General features: G+C 34.9%; 2 protein-coding genes and 1 long non-coding RNA gene across 3 annotated transcripts; 1 reads left to right on the top strand and 2 right to left on the bottom strand.

Moving 5' to 3' along the window:
• Nucleotides 1-5,651: 5,651 nt before the first annotated feature.
• LOC142633910 (uncharacterized) lies at nucleotides 5,652-11,213 on the bottom strand. Its single transcript, XR_012843989.1, has 5 exons — nucleotides 11,025-11,213; nucleotides 9,285-9,409; nucleotides 8,728-8,821; nucleotides 6,253-6,306; nucleotides 5,652-6,162 (listed from the first exon to the last, which is right to left on the bottom strand). It is a non-coding gene; the product is annotated as an uncharacterized LOC142633910 (long non-coding RNA).
• An 883-nt stretch (nucleotides 11,214-12,096) lies between these two features.
• Nucleotides 12,097-13,394, top strand: LOC142635829 (uncharacterized). Its single transcript, XM_075809899.1, has 3 exons — nucleotides 12,097-12,172; nucleotides 12,271-12,532; nucleotides 12,617-13,394. Exons 1-3 carry the CDS (start codon nucleotides 12,097-12,099, stop codon nucleotides 13,392-13,394), a joined length of 1,116 nt encoding a protein of 371 aa, XP_075666014.1.
• A 144-nt stretch (nucleotides 13,395-13,538) lies between these two features.
• Nucleotides 13,539-19,557, bottom strand: LOC142636340 (uncharacterized). Its single transcript, XM_075810529.1, has 5 exons — nucleotides 17,951-19,557; nucleotides 17,181-17,365; nucleotides 16,910-17,080; nucleotides 14,657-15,109; nucleotides 13,539-14,210 (listed from the first exon to the last, which is right to left on the bottom strand). The coding sequence occupies exons 1-5, from the start codon at nucleotides 19,479-19,481 to the stop codon at nucleotides 13,755-13,757; spliced, it is 2,796 nt and encodes a 931-aa protein (XP_075666644.1). The 5' UTR covers nucleotides 19,482-19,557; the 3' UTR covers nucleotides 13,539-13,754.
• Nucleotides 19,558-22,832: the final 3,275 nt, after the last annotated feature.

Raw genomic sequence — 22,832 nt, 5'->3', positions numbered from 1 at the left:
GGTTAAAATAACAGTTAAAAGATAAAAAAGAAAGCTAAATATGAGATAGGTAATTTCTGTGAACAATATGGTTTACCTCCTATTGCCCCTTCCAGGCAAAAAGGAAAAAGTAAACATGATAAAGTTTACAAAAGTTATTCCCATAAAAAGCATAAAAGACACAGAACCCACTTTGTTAAATCCTATGATTTTTATGCTAAAAACAAATCTGCTTTCCGAAAACATGATAAATAGAGATCAGGTAAAGGTAAATGCTTTAACTGTGGCAAATTTGGCCATTTCAGTAAAGACTGTAACCAAAAGCCTGGTAAGTTGAAAAATAAGTTGAACATATTAAAAATTAATAATAATGATCAAAATGAATTATTTCAGATTCTTGAATCTGCTGCTTCAACTGATTCCTTTGAATAGGATTTTTCCTCCTCATCTGATTCTGATTATCACTCCCATAGTGATGTTTCTAAATCTCCTAATATTAAACTTGGTTGTAGAGATTCTTCTTATAATGTGATTAAATCTGTTAAAATGTTAACCAAAAGTAAAGAGAATGATGATCTACTTTTAACAATGATAAGTAAAATTGAAGACCCTAATTTACAGAAAGATTATCTTGACAAGTTTTTGAAAAACTTAACAAAAGAAGATAAGGTTAAAAGACCTAATTCTACGATAAGTTTTGAAGAAACTCTGAAAATATTTAATAAAAATAAATCAAAAGAAATAACTGTTAATGATCTTCAACATGAAATAAAAACTGTTAAACAAGAAATAATCCAATTAAAAAATGATGTTAAAACTATTAAACATGATAATGAACATCTTAAACAAGAATTGTTAATTCTAAAGATTGATAAAACTATGGATAAACACCAATCTGATGATGATGAGAAAAAAGAAGGAGATGAATCCGATCAACAATCTTCTCCTTCTGGTAATGTTTCTGATCGTACCTTGATTAATTTGATTGATAATCAATTGTCTCTTGTTAAACATATGCTGCCCAAATGGTACACTAAAGTCAAAATTGTTGTTGCTCATGATTATGCTTTTGATGTTGTTGCTCATGATTATGCTTTTGATGTTGTTGCTATGATTGATTCTGGTGCTGATGTTAATTGTATTCAAGAAGGACTGATTCCTTCTAAATATTTTGAAAAATCTACTGAAAGATTAGTTTCTGCTAATGGAACTAAAATGAAAGTCAAGTATGAATTAAACAATGCTCACGTTTGTCATGATAATGTTTGCTTTAAGATCCCCTCTGTACTTGTTGAAAACATGACTGATAAAGTTATTCTTGGTTTGCCTTTTATTGATTCTTTGTACCCTTTTCTTACTGAAGATGATGGAATTACTACTAATCCTTTTGGACAGAAAGTAAAATTCAAATTTTGTTCAAAGTGTGAAACTCATATTGATAATGCTAATAAACATCTTAGATTCATTAAACAAAAAGATAGCTCTAAGAAGACTGGTGGACAACTTTCTGCTCATTTGTTGCCAACAATAATTGCTACTTATCACAAAGTCTTGATGAATGATAGTTACCCCGACAATATTGATATCTTTCTTGTTGACTTGCATGAGGACAAAAACTCTAGTGAAAAGCATATCTTCCCCAAAGAATGTCCTTTGGATGCTAAAATTCAAAAAATGATTCTTTGCACTAGGCTTTTGACCAAGTCTTTGTGTTGGTCCAAACTTGTCCGTAACATGTCTTCATCCTACCCCAATATTCCCAAAACTAATCATTGTCATCCTAGAACTTATTGTCCTGCACAACTAATATATATTACTATTATACTTTGGTTTTTGAAACGTACTTTTCAAAAGAATTTTATTGATATTATTTACTCCCATTTTCCCAAAAAACATTCTCTCATTATACTATTAATTATGACCAACTGGCTTAACATCCTCTCCCTTACTTGGCAAGACAAAGTAAGATTTAATACTACCACTACTAAGTGGAATATTATGACTTTTTCGGCAGAGAAGAGGGACAAAGGGAAAGCACCTGCACAGGACTTTTCTCAAGATGAAAGGTTTCCAGCGGGACACCCTTTTGTAATGCATGAAGGCGCATCCTTTGGAGTAAAATCCAGTAATGCAACATCCCTTCAGGAATTTTTCCCGGCAGAGGTGACATATTCCAGTAGTGATATCATATTAACCTTACAAGAAGTATTGAACAAAGATTTGCAATTCCATAATGGAGTCTATAGTGAATTACCATATTCCATTAAATTCATTCTTAACAACCTTCAAGGTTCCCATTCTTCAAACCACCACAAACTATTCAACAAAACCATGAGAGCACTTGAAATTCACCTTGTTAACCTTACTACCCAAATTGTTAACCCTACTACTGAAAATACAACCTTTGCCGACCAACTTTTTAATTGCCTTGTTAACGCTCACAACCATCATGATGAATCAGACCTGATTAGTCAACTCTTTGGCAAAGAGGAAATCCATTCAATGGATATAAAGACTATAATGGGTATTGATTTTGCTAGATTGAGTCTAAAAAACCAATCTTTGCTTAAAAGTACTATTGCTAACTTGCCTCCAGAAGTACAATCTTGTATTTTTGAAAGCAAGGTTATGACTAAAGATCTTGATCTTTGGTTAAAATATTTCAAAACCCTTGTTTCAATTGCTCCTACCATAGTTGAACCTGATGGCCCCAATAAAGGCTACATGAAAAAGAAATAGGGAAAATACTTTGGGAGCAATCTTAGAGTACATGAAAAAACCCATCCTTTCCCTGACCTTTTGATTAATTATGAAGATGGTTCTGATAATGATCCTTTCTGGCTTTCTCAAATGTTCGAATTTGGTTTTGTAAGACTCATCAAATTGACGAGTTATGATCAAATTAACCAATTTTCTGATATAATCCAAAGAGCTGTTGCAGATGTTGCAATAACTCCTTATGTTTCCATCCGATGTTGGAGTACTTTGCCCAAATGGGAAAAGAATAATTGGATGAATGTTCACCCTTCCAAGCATCTTGTTCTCATTAATGGATACACTCACCAAGGACAGTGGTATGAAGGAAATGCTTATGTTTCACATAAACATCCTTATGCTCTTGCTGAATGCTAGAGAAATTACTTTAATAATAGAATTCTTGATGTCTCCGAAGAGTTATGGAAAGACTACCATTTCTTTGGTTGTACAGACAGAATTTCTGTTTTTGTTAATAAACCTTATGTTTCTGCGGTCCGACATTTACAATGGGCAGAACATGATGATCCAAGAATATTTCTCACAAGAGATCCTGTTTACGAACCATTGATGTATTATGGTTTCTGTAACCAATATTCAACTTATCATGAACATGAATGCAATAATAATCCACCATGGGATCCCTGTCCTGAATGGGAACCTGATGAAGAATACTCTACCTGATTCACCTCTGGCCTATAATATTCACTCAAGAGTAAAAGCATTTACTGCTGCTTCCATGATTCCTTTGTTGACCACATTTTGGTACCACTACTACATTCCAACATTGCTGCAGCTTTCCTCTATTATCTTTCCAAGATGAAGCTTTTTCCAAAGATAAAGCTATTTACCTGCTACTTTCATAATTGCTGATACTTTGGGCACAACATGCCAAACTACTTTCAATCTCAAAAGCTAATCTGATTCCTTCCAAATATTGCGCTGCTAATGCCCCTCACGGGTCCTGATATGAATAGTAAAATACTATTCACTTTGTACTATTCACTGCTTTATTTACCTATATAAGGGGGGTTGTCTCGTATTGTAAAACTCAGAATCTTTTCTAGGATTTCCCTTAGAACTCTCTCTAGGACTTCCTTAGATCAAGATATTTCACTGATACACAAAGCTTGTAACTAGGAATCAAGATTAGCTTTCAAGCCTTGTACTGTTTAACTAACCTGTTGATCACTGTAATCTTGTTGCTACTACTACACCGGATATTCCCCGTGGTCAGAGTTCTCACGTCCCTGACGGGGATTAAGGAATGGCTCTTGTATGACCAGCGCCCATATGCGTGTTGTAGTAGATTACCAGGTTAGATCCTCCGTCGGCATGAGCCCTAAAGGCAGTGTTGATGGTGGCCCAAGCGGGGTGGCAGCGCCTTGGAACGATAGGTATGCCTGCCCGTCTAAGCCATGTCTAGCCGTGGGGAGACTTCCACTTATATATATATATATATATATATATATATATATATATATATATATATATATATATATTACTAATATTAGTCATATAGATAAAGACAAAAATTTTTATAAAACCAAAATAATACCAAAAGACTTGGTCAATTAGTCTCACAAAAAAATCATTTATGACTTAGCAAAGACTAGTCTTTACTCTTGACAGTTAACAATACTCACAAAGGACAAAACAGTGACTACCAAAAGACAACTCTCACAAATTCATTATCAAATATTCAGTACTCACTTCCCACTAAGTCACTGACCTGATCCCACTTTATTTCTTTAATTCTTTATAAATAAAACCAATTAACTGGTCCACACAATCACAAAAAGCCACAGCCACAAACAATTACACAGTATACAAACCCACAAACACAAACAAGTCTTGACACAACACACCAGTCCATCTCCCCCACTGTGATGCCCCAATTTGATTGATTGTGTGATGTGTGTGATGAGTCCCATATTAAGTATTTACTAGGTAGATCTTGGCTTTATTAACAACTACAAGGAGCCTCACTAGTGACTAGTCATTTTGAGGTATAGCGCAAATGTGGTTAGCGCTTTTCCTTGGGTCAGTACATATGGTATTAAAGCCGGCCCGATAACCCCGTATGGGGTCAGAGACACTACCCCACAAAGTGGGCCCTAAAGAGGACGTTAGGGATTTAAGTGGGGGAGATTGTGATGCCCCAATTTGATTGATTGTGTGATGTGTGTGGGTGTGTGATGAGTCCCACATCGGGTATTTACTGGGTAGATCTGGGTTTTATTAACAACTTCAAGGAGCTTTAATTGTGATTAATCATTTTGAGGTATAGCGCAGATGTAACTAGCGCTTTTCCTTAGGTCGTTACAATATGCCCATGGAGGATAGAATAGGAGCTTCCTTTGCTTGTAGAAAACATGAAGCTTTGCAACGGTCATGGATATCAGTTATTGAATTTCGGTGCATATCAGTCCGTAGGAAAGTTGTCTTAACAATCATTGCCATTATTGTAAGCCAAAAGAAGAAAACAAAAGAAAATGCAATATTACTCATATTTGGGTATAATGAAATTTGATATGTTATAAAAAATACTATAAAGCTCATCTTACTTGAATGAACTTGAAGATGTAGACAAACGAATTCCTATTCATGAGCAAGAATTCTCTTGACAAGCAAGCTTTCAGCGACTCTGCCTCTTTGACACCATACTTTCTTGTTGTCAAAGCAGCTGGATGGCTTTTAGCCTTGTCAAACTGAGTTGCAAGTTCATCTTCGAGTTTCCACCCCACATGGTAAGATTGGAATTCCTCATGAAATTCCTTGACTGTTACAAAATTGTAGGGCTCGTCTTTTTGTGCCCAGTACTGCTCCTGACCTTTCCTTGGTTATACATGAATCCAAATTGAGATTCAACTTGTAATGCTTACCTCTTTAGAAGATAATAACACTATTAGCATATATGAGACCAAAAAAAAAAACCTTTATTCAAATTCACTTCTTGCAAGAAGTTTGCCACCCCTTTCCTCTCAAGACATTTAAAGCCCATTGATTCAAAAAATTCAAGCACTTGTTCACGAGAACCCTGGTATACAATCTGACCATCAGAGAAGAGAATAATGTCATCGAAAAGATTATAAGTCTCTAGTGCTGGCTGGAGGAGGTAGATGACAGTAGTTCCATTGAAAATGTGAACATATTGCTTGATTGAATTCACAATCTAAAAAGTTGTTGAGCTATCCAAACCAGTAGATATTTCATCTATGAACAACACTTTAGATGGTCCAACCAACATCTAACCTATAATTTTAGTATTAGATACTATTGATACAGATGAAGAGAGAATATGATTCTGTATATATGGACTACAAATTTGACTTTACCAGTTGTAACTCATTTCCTTTGCCCTCCAGATAGTCCCCTTAACATTTGATTCTCAACTAAGGTATTTGCACATACGTCCAATCCCAAAACCTGAAAACAATGTGGAAAATGAATAAAAGTGAACTATAATGATAATTTCTAAACAATTTCATAATCAATTCAACAATTTGCTGTTATTACCTTTGGAATGTAATCTGTCACCACATTCACCTCCTGCCGTTCTGTTGCCACTGCCTATATTAGCAGAAACAAATAAATAGAATGACATATAATGACAATATATATTTTAAGGAAGCTGTGAAAACCAGGAAAGAAAAGATTGGTTTTGCATAAAGCCCAAAAGCAACAAAATTGCTGCAAACCAAAATCAATTACAACGAAAACCTTATACACAAAAATTCAACGCCTATGATCAACAGGATTTTGTGAATCCAACAAAAGGCAAAAGTATTAAAGCATTAAGATTTTCTTTTTCATAAATTCTAAAGCATTAAGAAATTGAATTGGGTAAATTGCCTCTTTATATAGACAATAAATTCAAATCAAGAGAAACCATGGGTTCTACCCACAGGCAGCTTTACTTTATTTATCTCAATTGTAGTGTTTTTTTTTTCATATCCTGCAACTTTTTAAGAACACTGGTTAAGTTTTTCATATAACTTTAACCCATCATGAGATCAAAACTCTAAAAATGCATTCAAATCAAGAGGCATAAAGCCAAAGTGTTCTAATCTGATTTAAAGAACCAAAAACAACAAATTTAAAGGTCCGTTCAAAACCATAAAAGAGCTGACAATAACAAAAGCAAATCTTGAAACAGAGTTCATTACATAACCAAAAAACCAAAAATTAAACACATAATAGAACTAACAACACAAATATACATCAAAATTAAATCTCACATCAAACCTATGAAGCACGGGTGCGTTTTTGGATTCGGGTGCGGGTGCGGGTACGGGTGCGGGACTCGGCAATTTTTGAAAAAGTAGGGTGCGGGTGCGGCGGGGTGCGGCGATTAAAAAATTATTAAAAATATTTTTATTTATATTTTTAATATATTACTAAGCATCTTTTTCACATTATATAAAAATATACCAAATTTAAAAGTAATGGTAGAAAATAACTAAAACATAATGTTAATAAATTAAATACAACCCACTTAATACCCTTTTTTTAATATAAAATAAAATAAAATTAAATTAAATTAAATCCTTAATAACCCACTTAATAAAGCCACCTCACGTGGGTTCTACCAAATTCTAGACTAAAAAAATATCTCCAAAATTGTCAGCCTTACCCACAAACCTCTGGCCCTTCACGTGGGTTTGAAAATAGTTTTTTTTCTTTCCCTTTTTGCCCTCAGTTACCTTTGTTTGGATAAACCTTTTGCCTTCAGTTAGCACACAGAGAGACACAGAGACTTTCTTTTCTAAGTTTTCATCTCCGACGAGTCTCACTTTCTTTTCTTCCCCAACTCTCTCTCTTCTTCTCCTAATAATACTATCCTCTTTCCTCTCCATCTTCACTGGCTCAAAAGACAGTCAATCACAAGTTTTTATCCATTTTTTGTTCAGTTTTCATTTTGCTGGTACGGTGTGTTTCGGCGATTTCGGCCGATACGAACCGATTTGGCCCGAATCGACACGAGTCTGGCCAAGTCTGAGCCGCGTCAGCGCGAGTCGGGCCGAGTCTGCGCCGTGTCGGCGCGAGTCGTGAAACGAAAAAAAAAAAAAAAAAACTGGGCGCGGCACCGACGCGCAGGCAGCCGCGTCCCTCGCGCGTCGCCGCGTCAGGCCGCGTCGGACGCGGGTGCGGCGGGCGTTTTGCCGCGTCCGTGCTTCATAGCATCAAACATTCACATTATAAATTGCTACCCTACCCATTTTCGAATTATTTTATTAAAACAATTACTGTATATATTTAACTTGATGCCCTAACTCTAAAAACTTAATATAATCTCTTACTTCGGTATAAAAAATTCAGCCATTCAAATATTTTAGTTGACTAAAAACAAAGAAATCGTATTTGTAAGGAACCCATTATCGTAATTCGTGTAGGAGAAGGTGAAGAATATACTGTGATGCAACACTGTTTCAATCTCTTCTACCAAAACAGATAATCCTAAAAAAATTATGTTCTGTCTAGAATTGGTTTAATCTTCTTCTTTTTCTTATGTTTTGTCTAGAATTCGTTTTCTTTTTTAATATTTGGGTTAATCTCCATATTTATAACCAAATTATTCATTTCCCAAAAAAATTGAATTTAAACAGCTGTAGTATAAAATATAAATACTCAGATTTTTAACAACATGATGGGGGGGGAATATAATGAGAGGATTATATATCAAATTCCAAAGGAATTTCATCGAACATAATTCATGTAACACCAAAAGAACATGAAATTTAGATTTTTTTAAAAAAATTATAAGAAAATTTTCTATTATAACCAAATTAATAAATTCCATTAAAAATTTAACATGGTATAGCTACTCAGACATCACATCATGAGGATGGAAAAAAAAAAATGAATGCAAAGATCTCATATCAAATTCAAAAGGAATTTCACCAAACATGTGTCATGCAACACCAAAAGAAGACCTAAAAAATAAGTTAATTCAAAGCAACCCAAAAAGATGATTCAAGAAAAAACACTTACCGTTTCATCCCTTCAAGCAATTCAAGCAATCTAGTTCCCAACGGATAGACCCATGAGTATGTTATGTTGACCAACAACTTTGATGACCCTGAAACTGAAATTTTGCATTTTGATTGAACAATGAGAAAAACAGTATGAGACCACGGTAAAAAATTAAACTTTTTTAAAAAAATCATCAAATATTAGAGAGTGAAACCATCACTTTAGAATCAAATATAGTCCTAAACAATAAAAATATAAATATATGAGACGAATATTATCTGAAAATAAAACTAAGTTAAAACACAATAAAAACAAATTGCTCAAACTCAAAACTAATGATGATAACTTTATAATGCAACATAGAAGTAGCTATGGCACTCATGAATGTCATATTTCACATACGATATGCCACGATCTCACACAGCATTAAAGTCTGTGCCTTTTAATATTCCTAATTCCTATGAGTAGTTTGTCTCCATTTGATATTATTTTATTTCATAATGCTGTAATTTTCTTCCACTAGTAGTTCTCACTGTTTTAAATATCGTAAATTATTCAATGTTTTCATATTATACCTGTTACATTAGCCACTCCATGAGTCCGTGATCCACAAACTGACTTTGCAAGTTACAATGCCTCAACTCTTACTACTGTCACCTCTGCCTTGCTCTCCCTTATTCATTGTCAAAAAAAAATTCCCCTATATCAATATTCATAAACCAAAAAAATAAAAATCAGTTTGAAGTTTAAATGACATCCCAAAGCATTAATTGTTAACACATGAAACAAATCAAACAAACACACCAAAAAATTTATTTGGATTTTCTCAAAAACGACCCTATAAACCCAATCTTTACTGTCAATCTCTTCAATCAACAATAATTGCCAGAATCACAATTCAAATAAGAAATACATACCCAATTAGACAGCCATTGGTTTCTGCTTAGAGAATTTTGTAGGGGGATTTTTGGAACTATGACAAATCAATCAGAAAGGGCAAAAACTTAGTACCTGATCCTGAAATCAATGGCAAAAACAAAAAAACAAAAAAAAAACAAAGGAAACGTTTTCTTATTTCTCAAAGTTTCTCAACGTTTTTTTTTTCCATTGCTTTTCTCTAATTCATTTCAATACTAACTGAGCGCAAAGTTGTGGCTAAGCTAAGTACAAATTAATATGACAAACTAAATAATGAATACCCTATTTTCCATACCTCCTCACCAATCAACCCAAAAACACGTACACCTATAAGTTCACTTTCCTTTTTTTCTTTTCCTATATATTTATGCAATATATGCATCCATGAATATGAGAGAGATTCCTCAAAAATAAAATAAAAGAAAATTTTGATAGAGAAAATGAATTGAATCATCTAAGGAACAATAAGTAGCAGGTACAATCTTTGTAGAATTTGGATGGTGGCACTTGTATCCCAAATTTTTTTGTCTCTCCCCATACATTCTTTGCGGTTACAATAAGGTTAATGAATCGTGTTTAGTGAGATCTAAAAAAGGCATCTATCAATATAATAAATAAATAAATTTAAAAAAAATGGTTAGGTAGCATTTGGATTGCATCTACACATCCACGTTTAGCATTTTTCCTTTTCTTTTTTTTTTTTGACCAGCACCTTTTGCACTATTCATGGGACATGAACGGTATATTAAGACAAATGAACAGTATTTTCATTTGTGAACAGTAACCAAAAAAAAAAATTTTTTTTTTTAGTTTTCAATTTTTAGCAAAATAAACGGTATCCAAACGCACCCTTAATCATACAAAATGGATGTATAAGCATTTCACTTTGCAAAAGCTATAACATCACATTTGCTAATTCAAATATTCCTATGAGACATTTTATCAAACAACTTATGGGATTCATCAAACACTATAGGGAGTACTAATCAATATTAACATGAAAATGATGAAAACATAGGATATAAATTCACAACTCTATTATGAAAATTTACATTTCAGAATCAATTCCTCTTACAAAAAGAAAACTATCATAGTCATAGAGAAAGAGACAACTCTGTGAACCGTTTTTACTAGTACTTCTCTGCAATTTCAAAGTAACCTTCTATATTGACTGTTCTTATCAGTGGGTCAAAGGATAGAGCTTAGAATTACACATGTATCTTAGGGGTGGATCACGGGGAAAAAACATGTTTTGGGTGGCTCAATATTGTTGGTTACGTTTGACAACAATTACTAATTCTTCATCAAGATAAACAAATTGCATTGGTTTAAATTGTAGATTAAAGTAAAGAAAGTATGCAAGAGAATTTTGGGGAAGTAGAGATTTGGGCCAAAACCTGTTTGTACTCTTCAGTTGCCGTGGGAAATAAGTATGTATTTTTTTCTTGAATTTCCAATTGAGAGAAGATGACACAAATGGTATAGATTAGGTTGAAAGTCGTAGTACAAACTTAACTTGAAGAAGCCTTTTTTTTTTTAATAGGAATTAATTTGAAGAAGCTAACAGAATGTTTTGGTTTTAATTTGAAAACTGATGGCAGAGTGCAGCCATTTTATCAGTCATTTTTTACTGTCCTCAATTATTTTCACTTAGTAGGCAGTTGAATTTGAGGGTATTTTGGAAAATATATATATATATCCGGTCCAAATAAAAGAAGCTCCTTAAATAATAGCATAGATTGAAAACTTCTCGGTTTTTTTTTTTTTAAATGGTAGTGTTTATTGACTGAAAATGTGTTTATTGAAAAATGAAAAGATACAACTGTTCGGTATTTTAAAATGTGAATGTGTCACAACTTTATGTAGTCACGTGGCGCAATGAAGAGTGGTCAACAAAAAGTCAAACGTTTCAACTATTAGTTATTATATATATATATAATACAAGCAACTTTAGAAGAATTAGATTTTTTTTATAAATGACTGATACATGAATTCTTACACTAATTGATATATGAAATTGTAACTTTGAGATGATCAAGATTCAAATATCTTATGTTCACAATATATATTCATGCCTATAATGATCAAAATTTAATTAAAACACTAAATATGATTATTTTCTGTGGAATCAGTAGGATTCTATATGATCCTACACGATCCTTCCAAACATACAATCCTAATCATTTTGGTCATGTAACCAAATTAATATGATCATTTAGGTCTTTGTAACCAGATTGTGAATTTTTTTTTTTTTTTTTTTTTTTATGGGAACCAGATTGTGATTTTTTTTTTTTTTTTCGATAGGCCCAGATTGTGAATTTGACCACCATGGTACACACAAATTACAGTAAATGGCTCATATTGTAAACTTGTTCAGAGATATATTCATAACAACTGAACAAAGCTTAACTCATGGTATTGTTGACTGTTGTCCCATTTCTCTTTCTTTTATTTTATTTTTTTGAGGAAATGGTAAATATGTATGTCCAATTTCAAGAGCAAAAGGAGGATGAGATGAGAACCAGAAATTTAGAGCAGGTAGATGGTAGGTTGGTAATGGATCCAAAATCCCTTTGAGTCACCCTGCTTGGTACTCCTCCCAGAATCTGAACAATCCTAACCTCACTACTGGCACTGTTGCAGACTTAATAGATCAGAATACTCGCTCTTGGAAACCAGTTTTAGTCAAAACCCTCTATCCAGCCCCTGTGTGCAATGAAATCTTGAGTATTCCTTTGTCCAAAACTGGGGTGGTTTCAGATCAGCTTATGTGGAAATTTTCCAGTTCAGGGGACTATAATGTTCATCAAGCCTACCAGGCTCTGCGGCAAGATGCAAAGCAACATCTCCCTGCAAGCCATTTACCCTTTTCCCCTCCCCGGATGTGTGGAACACAGTTTGGAAGGTCAATGTGCCCTTAAAAATTTGCAATTGTATTTGGAGACTCTTGCATGACAGCCTGCCTACCTTCTTAACTCTAAAACATAAGGGGGATTGTTAATGTTGGTCTGTGCCCTCTTTGTGATTCTGATGAAGACTCATCCACTCATCTCTTTCTTAATTGCTCATTCTCGAGGGCTTGTTGGTATGGATCCCAACTAGCTATACAGTCCTCCGAAATTGGTTCTGTTTCTGTCCAACAGTGGATTAGTAGACTAGATCACAACAGTTTGGAGGAGGGAGATACGAGATATCTGCAACTTGTCTTTACTCTCATCTGGTCTATATGGAACCACAGAAATAAAGTGATGTGTGAGGGTTTAAAACCGGATCCTTTAAATGTAATTTTAACCTCTCAAGCTCTTTTTTGCGGGTATCATGAAGCGTTTGCTAATTACAACAATGCTGACAGAAGAAATGGTACTCATCAGGCACAGAATCAGAGATTGGTTGGACAATGGGATCTCATTATCAAGATTGCTGGTGTCAGGAAAAAACAAGTCAGGAGAAGTGCTTACTCTTATGAGGCTCAAAACATCCAGGGTAACATTGTGTTTAGAGGCTGCCATAGCAGCGCTGCAAAATCCGCTTATGGTGCCTTACTGGAGGCTTTGGTAGAAGCTGCAGTCCTAGCTAGGAGATATGGTTTCAGCCACATTTTGGCCCTGAGCAGCAGTAAAAGGCTTGTCCAGCAGTTCAATGGGGATAGTAGTCCAACTTGGCAGGAAAGAACCTTTTTTGCAGACATGTGTTCTTTGAAACAGCTTGGCTTAGTCTTTAAGCACCTTTTTGTACCCTCTTTTGTTGTTAACAACGTAATAGCATAGCTGCCTTAGCTACAAGCTCTCCTATACACTATAGCTGGGATATCTCACAAACTCTGTAATCTTTTTCTTCTGATGTTATCAAAAAAAAAAAAAAAAAAAAAGAAGAGTCTTCATCTTCAAAAAAAAAAATAAAAAGAGGGAGGATGAGAGAAAAACAACCCTATTCTTCTTCTTATAAAAGAAACAAAAGTTTGGTAGGGAATACACAATTTACAAACATATATTTTTCAGGAAAAACATTTCATCCATGATGATAACAACTAATTTTTCTTTTACGGACGGCTCAAGTATAAAATTGGAATTTAGTACTAAAGCTACAAAATTTTTAAATGCAGACTGATTCCTTCTGGCCATAAATAATCACACTTTCTTTAGTCTCTTTATTCTCTCTAGGGCACCAAGGCGGCTGTCACCATCCTTCTCTTTAGTAGCAGTGGCATCTTGTGCTTCTGCATCATTGTCAGCCTCATCTCTCTTACGAACCAAGCCTCCGAAAACAGCTGTAGGAACATCTTTTTGGGCTATTTCAACCTTGTCATCATCGTCTGAATCACTTTCTTCTGGTAGCTCAATGTCTTCATTATTTGCAGTAACTTTAATAACTCCTTCAGATTGTGATTCCACACCTGCACTGACAAAGCCAACTCTTCTGTTGTTATCTTTAGCAGCACCATTGTCAACTACAGGAGCTAACTGCCTTTCGAGAGCAGCCATTTCATCTTCAGCAACCCCAGCCTGTTTCAATTTGTCCCTTGCATCATCAAGGTTCAATCTCTGATCCTTTTGCATCAGATACTCAGGCAAGATAAAGTGTGTCTGCAAAAACGATCAAAGTGAGAAATAAAAATTATTAGTGTTTTTGTGTAAATTGAACATGTCTCTTGCCTCCCATCTTCTCTCTCCCCTTCAACTTCCTCTTTAAACGAATAAGAATGTTTCGGTAAAAAGAAAAGGGGACTCTGGATCAATTAATTAAACCAAAGAAATAATGAGCTAAATCAGAAGATCTATCCATTTCCTAACACAATGCAGTAACTACCCCATCAAAAAGCTACTCCTAAGTCTACTGACACCAGCTATAGATTGTTGCTCTAGGAATTTCATCCAATTTATGACAAGTGACAAATGTGTGTCTAGAGGAAAATTCATTTTGTGATATTGTTTGTGAATAGAAATATTAGCAAAACTAACACTATTTGAAGCCACTACTAGTGTAGGTAAAATGGGGTGGGGTGAAGCGAATTAATAAATAATTGAATTACCTGGCTATAGCTTGCAGAAACACTTCTTTTAATTCGAAGCATTTCTCTGAAAGTGTCTTCATTTCCATGTTGCACCTCAAACTCATGCCACTTATTCCAGAAATCCACATCAGATCGTGGATCTGCAAATTGTGACGCAAATACATATACTGCACGAGCACGATCAATTTCTCCTAGACTCTTCTCAAGCTCAGCATACTTCAAGCACATGGTCTTCACATCTTTGTCTGGAAGACCAGACTCTATTGCTTGCTCGTATATTTCCCTAGTTTTTGGGACACCAAATATCTCTGCTGCTCGAGCAATATATATTTCATACATGCTCAATTTCTCATTGTTTGGAACAGCCTTAGTTGCTTGATCATAGACCTTCATAGCTCGCTTGGCCAGACCATAATCCTCCTCCAGCTTTGCATATTGAAGATACAAAGGCTTTACTGCATCAGCAGGTGCCTGATATTCAAAATCAAAGAACATGATAAAGGTCAGAATCAAACTAAGTTAATTATGATAGACCACATTTTAGCACCATTCAAACTAATATAAACTATATTCATTACCCAATATATAAGAGGCATAACATCAGTGATCCAGGAGGCATGATCCAAAAGTGGCAAGAAGAAAGAATAAACAATCCATATTTAAACAATCCCTCGAAACAGGTATTGTCATACATAAATCCAAGGAAGGATATTTTTTCACATCATCTAGTATTTTAATCTATTTCTTGTCTCAGAAAAAAAAAATCATTAAAAATGCACATGTAGATTTTTGTTATAGATTGATCCAAACCCCCTATGAGCTAGATTAACTTCCCTAACTCAAAACTAATATTGCATTTATTAAAAGAAACTCCTTCTAATAACAGGATGTCATGCAGTCTACATTCCTTAAAAGAATCCCTCTAAGCATTTCAAAAATAACTTAAAGTCAATAAGCTGTAACAATTTTGATGATCATAACTAACCCCTCTGCACAAGCAATCAGATTGATCATCGATCCTCATTTAATGGCAAATGGATCTGGAAGCTTACGGTGCTGCCGAGGGTTCAATCCTTCATTTGGCTGTGTTCCCAAACAGCTTAGCCACTCGGGAGTGTCTTGCCTCAAGAGGTATTCCTGTTTCTACAATCTGTCCAATATGTCAGCGAAATTCTGAATCAATCTTACATCTCCTTAGGGATTGTGGCTTTGCCGCCAACTGTTGGCAGAATTTGGGAGGAGACCTCAGTTCTGATTTTTTCTCTCTAAATACTAGTTTTTGGTTGGAAAAAAATTGCAAGCTAGAGAAAAGGATTGGATACCTTCAAATCCCTTGGAACATTTGATTTGCCTATGGAATATGGATATTATGGCAGCATCGAAACAGGGTGGTCTTCAAAAATCTACCCACTAGTCAAGCAATCCACAAAGAAATCATCCAAAGAGCAGCTAAGTATTTTTTTCCTGTGCTCAGAACGTGGCTGCCAACAAGCTTCGAATTGAAAAGCTCATCAGATGGGAGATACCTCAAAGGGGCTGGTTTAAACTCAATACTGATGGTTCACCGCTAGGCAATCCTGGTATGTCAGGTGGTGGGGGTATACTCCGAAATGATGCAGGTTTATGGGTTCATGCTTTTTCTAGGCACATTGGAACCACAAGTTTCCTAGCTGAACTTTGGGCCTTGAGGGATGGTCTGATCATGTGTCAAAATCTCCATATCAATGCTCTAGAAATTGAATTGGAGGCAAAAATTATTGCTAATTTGATGAGTGATTGCAGCAATACTAACACTGTAAATTCTGCTATGGTGGCTGACTGCAGACTCCTAATTTCCCAAGTTCCGCAAGTTAAAGTGACGCATTGCTACCGGGAAGCAAACCATTGTGCTGATGGTCTTGCTAGAGTAGGAAACCAACAGCTTGATGCTGATATAATGTATTATAATTGCCCCCCTCCCTGTTTGCATGACTGTTATCTGTCGGATTTGTATGGTCTGTACCTTGTTAGGCTTTGTCCTAACACTGATGTTGATGCTGTTTTGTTCTAGTTGAATGAACTTTCCTTTTAACCCAAAAAAAAAAATAAATAAATAAACTAACCTCTCTGCTCCCAAATTTTTGTTCTTGATCCAATTTTATTCCTCCAGCCCATCATCATTATTTAGCAAATTGGTAATTGAATACAGACATGATCATTAACTCAGTTCAACACCCAACCAATGAATATTTACCAGAATAAACCTAATCTGAACTCATAATAGATGCATACCATATCAACAGCATGCTCAAACAGCTCTCTTGCCCGTTCAAGTTTTGCCTTTCCATATCTCTTTACGAACTTTGAGAGGTATGTGACCCATATGTCTTTGACATGTGGATACTTAAAAATCTTCACACCTCTTTCATATACCTTGAATGCATCTTCAAAGTATTTATGTTCCTGCACACATCAACCAGAAAAACTTTGTTAATTGATTGAAACCACTAAAAGTAAAAACTAAAGGAACATAACAGCAGAAATATTGGTGGAATTCCCATACCTCCAATAGAAATGCATAATTGAGAATAATTTGAGGCGTGGCTATTCTTAGATCCAATATCCGCTCATACACTGTCCTTGTGGACTCCAAGGTACCCAGGCTCTCTTCTAAGTCAACGTAGAAGGTCCAGAGTTTCAAGGATCTGTACAGCTTAATCTGCACTGGTTCATTCCCATCAGCAGCCACTGCAAATGAAAACAAACAAGCTCAAATATAAGTTAGCTTCCACAATACCCTGCGGCTACAATTTTTTCTTTTCGTTTCTTTTCTCTTGTGCGAACATTAAAAGTGTTGGATGAAGTCACCAGTATAGAATGTAAGCATGGTTGTTAAAACTGGGATCATAAAATCTAAAATTCATTATTTTTTTATAGGTAGATAGTGGGGAAGAGAGGCTTTGAACTTCGAATCACAGACATGGGGCACAACAAAGAATTCCATTACGATTTGGCTATGACTTGGAACCCCTACGAGCTGAAATCATTTATACAATTCAAACCATCACAAAAATGATATGTTTATAGGATCATAAAATCAGAAGAATCAAGAGTCATAAAGATTTTATGGACTATAAACATGGGCCCAAAATAACAACACCAATGTTAAATTGGTCCAAAAACTAAACTCTATATGCTCAATGAACTTAAATAGAACCAAAGCAATAATATATAAGCCCAAAAACAATTGCGTGCTCTATCCAATAACTACAAAATGTGAAATATACAGTAACAAAAGGAATGAAGCATTAAATGAGGAAGGGTTAGAATTACCTCTTCGTTTGACCTCCACCGACGGCTCTGCTGTGGCTCGCCTCATCAATTCTAATGCTCCTTTGAAATTTTGATGCCTCAATTCCATCTCTGCCCACTCACACCAAACACTAGCCAGATGATCCACAGCCTTGTAGTTGACTTGAACTGCTTTATCGAATATAACTCTGGCATTGACAAGATCACTGTGCTTCTCATAAAGCCTAGCGAAGTTAACCCACAATGTATGAGGTTTCCCCACAGCTTTCATAGGATCAATTGTCCTCACTGCCTCAGTGTAAGTCAAAATCTGCTTCTTGGGATCACCCTCAAACAACTTCACCCTTCGATGCCACTGTTCCACATTATGAGGATTCTGTCGTAACAACACACTATTAGCCAACTCCGGTCTCCTATTTATAAGATAATCCAATCGGGCAATCCTCAAATCCACATCCTTATCATCATGTAACCAAAACCCATTAAGAATCTTCTTCTCAAGCTTAGCCATCGATAAATTCACATCTAACCGAACATCCTCATCTTCATCTTCATCATCCATTCTCTTCCCCTCAACACCGTTTTCTTTTCCACCCTCTCCCTCCTCCTCCTCCTCATCCTCCTCGTCACTCGAACTCATACTCTCTATCTTAAACGTTAACATACTCTCTTCAAACTGCGTATACGAGTCAAAAATTACACTAAAATCTCTAACAGTAACCACACTCATAATCCCCTCCTCAAACACATCCCTCGCCTTCTCGTGCAAATTACGCCTAATATAATACTCTGCAAGCGAGGTCCACAACCTTCCTACCTCATCAGTAAACTTCCTAATCCCACCCCTAATAATTGCATCCACATTCAACCCCGAAACCTCATTAGCATGCTTAGTTAACAAATCACACAACTCTAACCACAACCTATGCTTAGTTTTCCCCTTAATCGAATAAAACCCATCATCATTCAACACCGAAGCTAATCTTTCCGAAGCCTCTTGCCAAAGACTAGAATTAACTAAAAATTCAATGAATTCTTCGATATGAGAAGGGTCGTATTTCAAATACCTGCGATAAACGCGAAGCGAGGTTTCGATTGGGACGCCCTTCTGGCTCGCGAAGATCAAATAGGGCTCCCAAACCCGTTCGTGCTGCGTGACCGGCAAAGCGCACAGAGCTCGATCGAAAGTGCGGCGAGTCTGGGTGACGAGCTTCTGGTGAGTTAGGGTTTGGAGGTACATGATCCAAATCCGAGGCATTTTGTGCATGGTGACGAGGGCTCGCTCGAAGGTGTTGTTGAGGGTGTTGTATTGGGAGTGAGAGATGGGAAGGTTTCGAACGAGGTCGAGGCGCTCGCGGAGATAGGCGTGCCATAGCTTGTAGCTGCCAGGGAGAGCCTTGAGAGCTCGCTCGTAGATGATGAAGCGTTTTTTGAAAGGGGCGTCGGATCGAGCGATGAGGTAGCGCCACCATAGCTTGAGGCTGAAAGGGTTGCGGAGGACTTCTTCTTCGTAGAGGAGGTCGTCTTGGGATGGGTAGAACTCTTTCTCCATGGATGGATGTGAGAGAGAGTAAGGGGAGAGAGAGAGAGAGTGTGATGAAGTAGCGTAGCCGTAAAATTTTAGTACAATTCTTTCTGCAAAACCTAATTTCTACAAGACTAGTTGCCAAAAGAAATTTGAAAAAAAAAAAATCTCCTAAATAAACTTTTATTAATAACCACAGGGAATAGAATTTCTATTAGAAAAAAAAAATCTACTTTTATTTGAAAAAAGAAAAAAAAAACAATGTAGAGTGAACTATTTATTTATTTTTATCGTTTATAGTATATTCTAATTTGGTATATACCAATTCAATTGTGTTAATTTAATTCATAATCTTTCAGTGTTGTGTTAATTTAGTCCTTACTATTATTTCTTGAATGAAAATTATTGACATGGCTAACAGCCAAAATAATAATTAGTTTCCATTAATGTGGTAATAAACTAATTTTTTTATTTTTGTCATTTTACACATTTTAATAATTTCCATCAAAAAGATAACAACAGGGATTAAATTAATATGTTACTAAAAATTTTTTTTTTTTATTTTATAAAACACACAAACTTTATTTAATCAAAGCATATGGTACATTTTGGATAAGAGCTTGTTCTAGAAAACAATGACTCTCTTCAATCTAAGCAAAATAGTTACTAATGCCTAAAACATACTTAGCTAACTGGTAAGCAGACAAATTCTCACTCCTACAAACATGAGAGAAATATACATTCCTTAATTCATTTGAACCAACTTGTATCCCATAAATTAAAGATGCCACCGAGGAGGGTGTTGGGAGTATTCTCACGCAAGGCGTTGACAATGATCAGTGAATCACCTTCTAACACAAATTCCAGGATACCTATTTCCTTTGCAAAAGTAATACCTATTTCAAAAGCCTTTGCTTCCACTTCTATAGCACCCAAAGGAGCTTTAAACTTCTTGCTCAAACCTGCAATAAAGTTCCCCTCTTGCTCTTTAATAACAACCCCAACACCAATTTCTTTTTGGTTCACAAAGACAGCCCCATCAACATTTACCATAGAAAGGCGTCAGCAGAGAAGACCATTTTGATTCTAGAGATTGAGAATGCTTCAATGAAATCATTAAAGCTTCCCAATATTCCTTCATATAGTGCAGATACCTCGAAAACAACTCTCTTCTATTTTTCCTCGTACTAATATGTTTAAAGTTGAATCCAATTTGGGGCTATATATCCATCTAATTTTTTAAATTTTTTTTGTAGTAAGTGAATTATTGAGTGTAAAACTGAAATACCCAAATCTAATTAAATTCTAAATTATATATATAATGATAAACCATTACATATTTTAAAAATATTAAATAATCTGTAAATTGTAACTTTTAAACCAAGTATAATTTGAACTCATATATGTGTGTAATCGTGATTGTTTTTAATTGCACCATGCATATGCATCAGAGTTTTTTCATGAATAAGAATTTGAGTCATTTTCAATTCTCAACTCTATAGTTTTCACTTCTCACATTACTAAAGAGTCCAACTAATTAAAATCATATTGTCATAACTGCGGCTAAGAAATTGTAACTATCATTTTACAATGGGGTGTATTTATTTTTTATTTTTTTCAAAAAGATAGGATAGTATTTCAACACATAACTTTTATTTCCATGATAGTTATTCTATATCACTATATCATCAAAGCCAAGATGCCAATTGTTTTTTTAGTGCAGTCGAGGTCTAAATCTCATATATCTTATTTGACCACACCAAACCTTACAACTAATTGAAACCCAAATTGTACAATTAGATGTAGGAGCTACAATATTGGTTATTTTAGCTAAAATTCTAATTTGAAGAATCCGTTGTGAATGCTCCTATCAAAACCCATGGAGTGTAGGCCAAGTCCTAATCATCCTCCCTCTAAGATTATGGGTCTGTTTGGGCTAGTTGTAAACATACAAAACGATTTATCTCATGCATTTTATAACATCATTGTCTTCAAACTAAATCAATCACATGGATCAAACCCCTATTTTTCAAGATACATATCTCAATCATTAAAAACTTAATGTGGCTTAATATTTTGATTCAGTTTTATGATTTTTGCACTTAGGCTTACCATATTGTTTTGATCATTATAAGCATGTATTTTACAATCAAGCATTTGTTCATCTAATTGTTCAAATCATGTGTCTACCCTTTAATGGTTAAAACTATCATTTTATCCTTAATTGGTGGACTGACTCCTTGTTGCAAATGGGGTGTATATAGGCTTAGGCTACCTTTTGTCAGTAGAACTGATGTGGGAAACCTTGCTATCCTAGGATTAAGGAAGTAGCATGTCTAGCTAATGGTCAGAATTTATAAGAATATGGCATTCGCCCAAAATGGTCCTCAATACTTTTCCTAAAATATCATTAAATGTTAATGAAAAATATAAGAATTAAAGTAAATCACTCAATATAAAGCAATCTTGATGGTTTATGTTTAATTTAGTAAATATTTAATTGAATCTTTTCCCCCTAGACCTCCAAAAACTTTGTATATGGGAATGTGTCTATTGAGCTATAAGGCCTTTGACTACATATATTCTCGTAAATGTAATAGAAAAACTAGCAAACTAGAAGTCCAAACAAAATATTATCAGACAATGGTATTGCTTTCAAATTACAATATTTGTCTAAAAATAAGCATTTTTTTAGCATGAAGGATACAATCTAGCATCACAAGCCCATTTTAAAAGATTATCTACTCAAACAAGATTTAAGCCAATAAAGTTTTATATAAAATTTAACTCTCAAACTAGCATCACATGACATTTATTTTTGTTGGAATGCCTCAATCCAAGTATCTTTAAGTCTTAAATACAAATATATAATTAGGGGTACAACATCCTTGAATTACACAACTTGAGAGGGGCGGTGACAATTGAAAAAAATAAACAAATAACAAGCCTTGCTCTTGCACCAACCTTGAGATTCCTTCGATTGAATCTGAAATTATAACACATAAAAATGTGAAACATAACTTAATAAATAATGAGAATTATGATGGATGTAAAAGAAAATGCATCTCTTAAATGTGTTGGCTACTTATAGGCATATTTCTCATGTATATCTGCATTTTTATCCAGAAAGAGGTTAAAAACTACTTACCCAATATAATATTGAAGACAACTCTTTGGATTCCATGTATAATTGGAATCTTAGTGCTTTTAATATTTTGATGCCAATTAAACAAACATTTTGCAACATGAAAATCAATATTATACTTTTTTAAGCAACGTTGATATTCAAGCTTTACTGTCTCCAATATTGGGTCGTCTTTATTCTTCTCCCCCATGCAATTTAAAGTACTCTTTAAAATACAAGTTCTAAAGAGCACT

This window comes from Castanea sativa, chromosome 5 (assembly GCF_040712315.1).
Source record: "Castanea sativa cultivar Marrone di Chiusa Pesio chromosome 5, ASM4071231v1".
In the NCBI taxonomy this organism is placed as follows: Eukaryota; Viridiplantae; Streptophyta; class Magnoliopsida; order Fagales; family Fagaceae; genus Castanea; species Castanea sativa.
This window is presented reverse-complemented; position numbering and strand designations above follow the sequence as displayed.

Excerpts from the sequence above, each read along its gene's own strand:
- LOC142636340 (XM_075810529.1), bottom strand. The coding sequence starts at position 19,481 with ATGGAGAAAGAGTTCTACCCATCCCAAGACGACCTCCTCTACGAAGAA. Across the intron at positions 17,081-17,180 it reads ATTATGCATTTCTATTGGAG|GAACATAAATACTTTGAAGA; the intron begins GTATGGGAATTC and ends TGATGTGTGCAG. Across the intron at positions 14,211-14,656 it reads TTTCTGCAAGCTATAGCCAG|ACACACTTTATCTTGCCTGA; the intron begins GTAATTCAATTA and ends TCGTTTTTGCAG.
- LOC142635829 (XM_075809899.1), top strand. The coding sequence starts at position 12,097 with ATGGTAAATATGTATGTCCAATTTCAAGAGCAAAAGGAGGATGAGATG. Across the intron at positions 12,173-12,270 it reads AAATTTAGAGCAGGTAGATG|ACTTAATAGATCAGAATACT; the intron begins GTAGGTTGGTAA and ends GCACTGTTGCAG. Across the intron at positions 12,533-12,616 it reads TGTGGAACACAGTTTGGAAG|GGGGATTGTTAATGTTGGTC; the intron begins GTCAATGTGCCC and ends CTAAAACATAAG.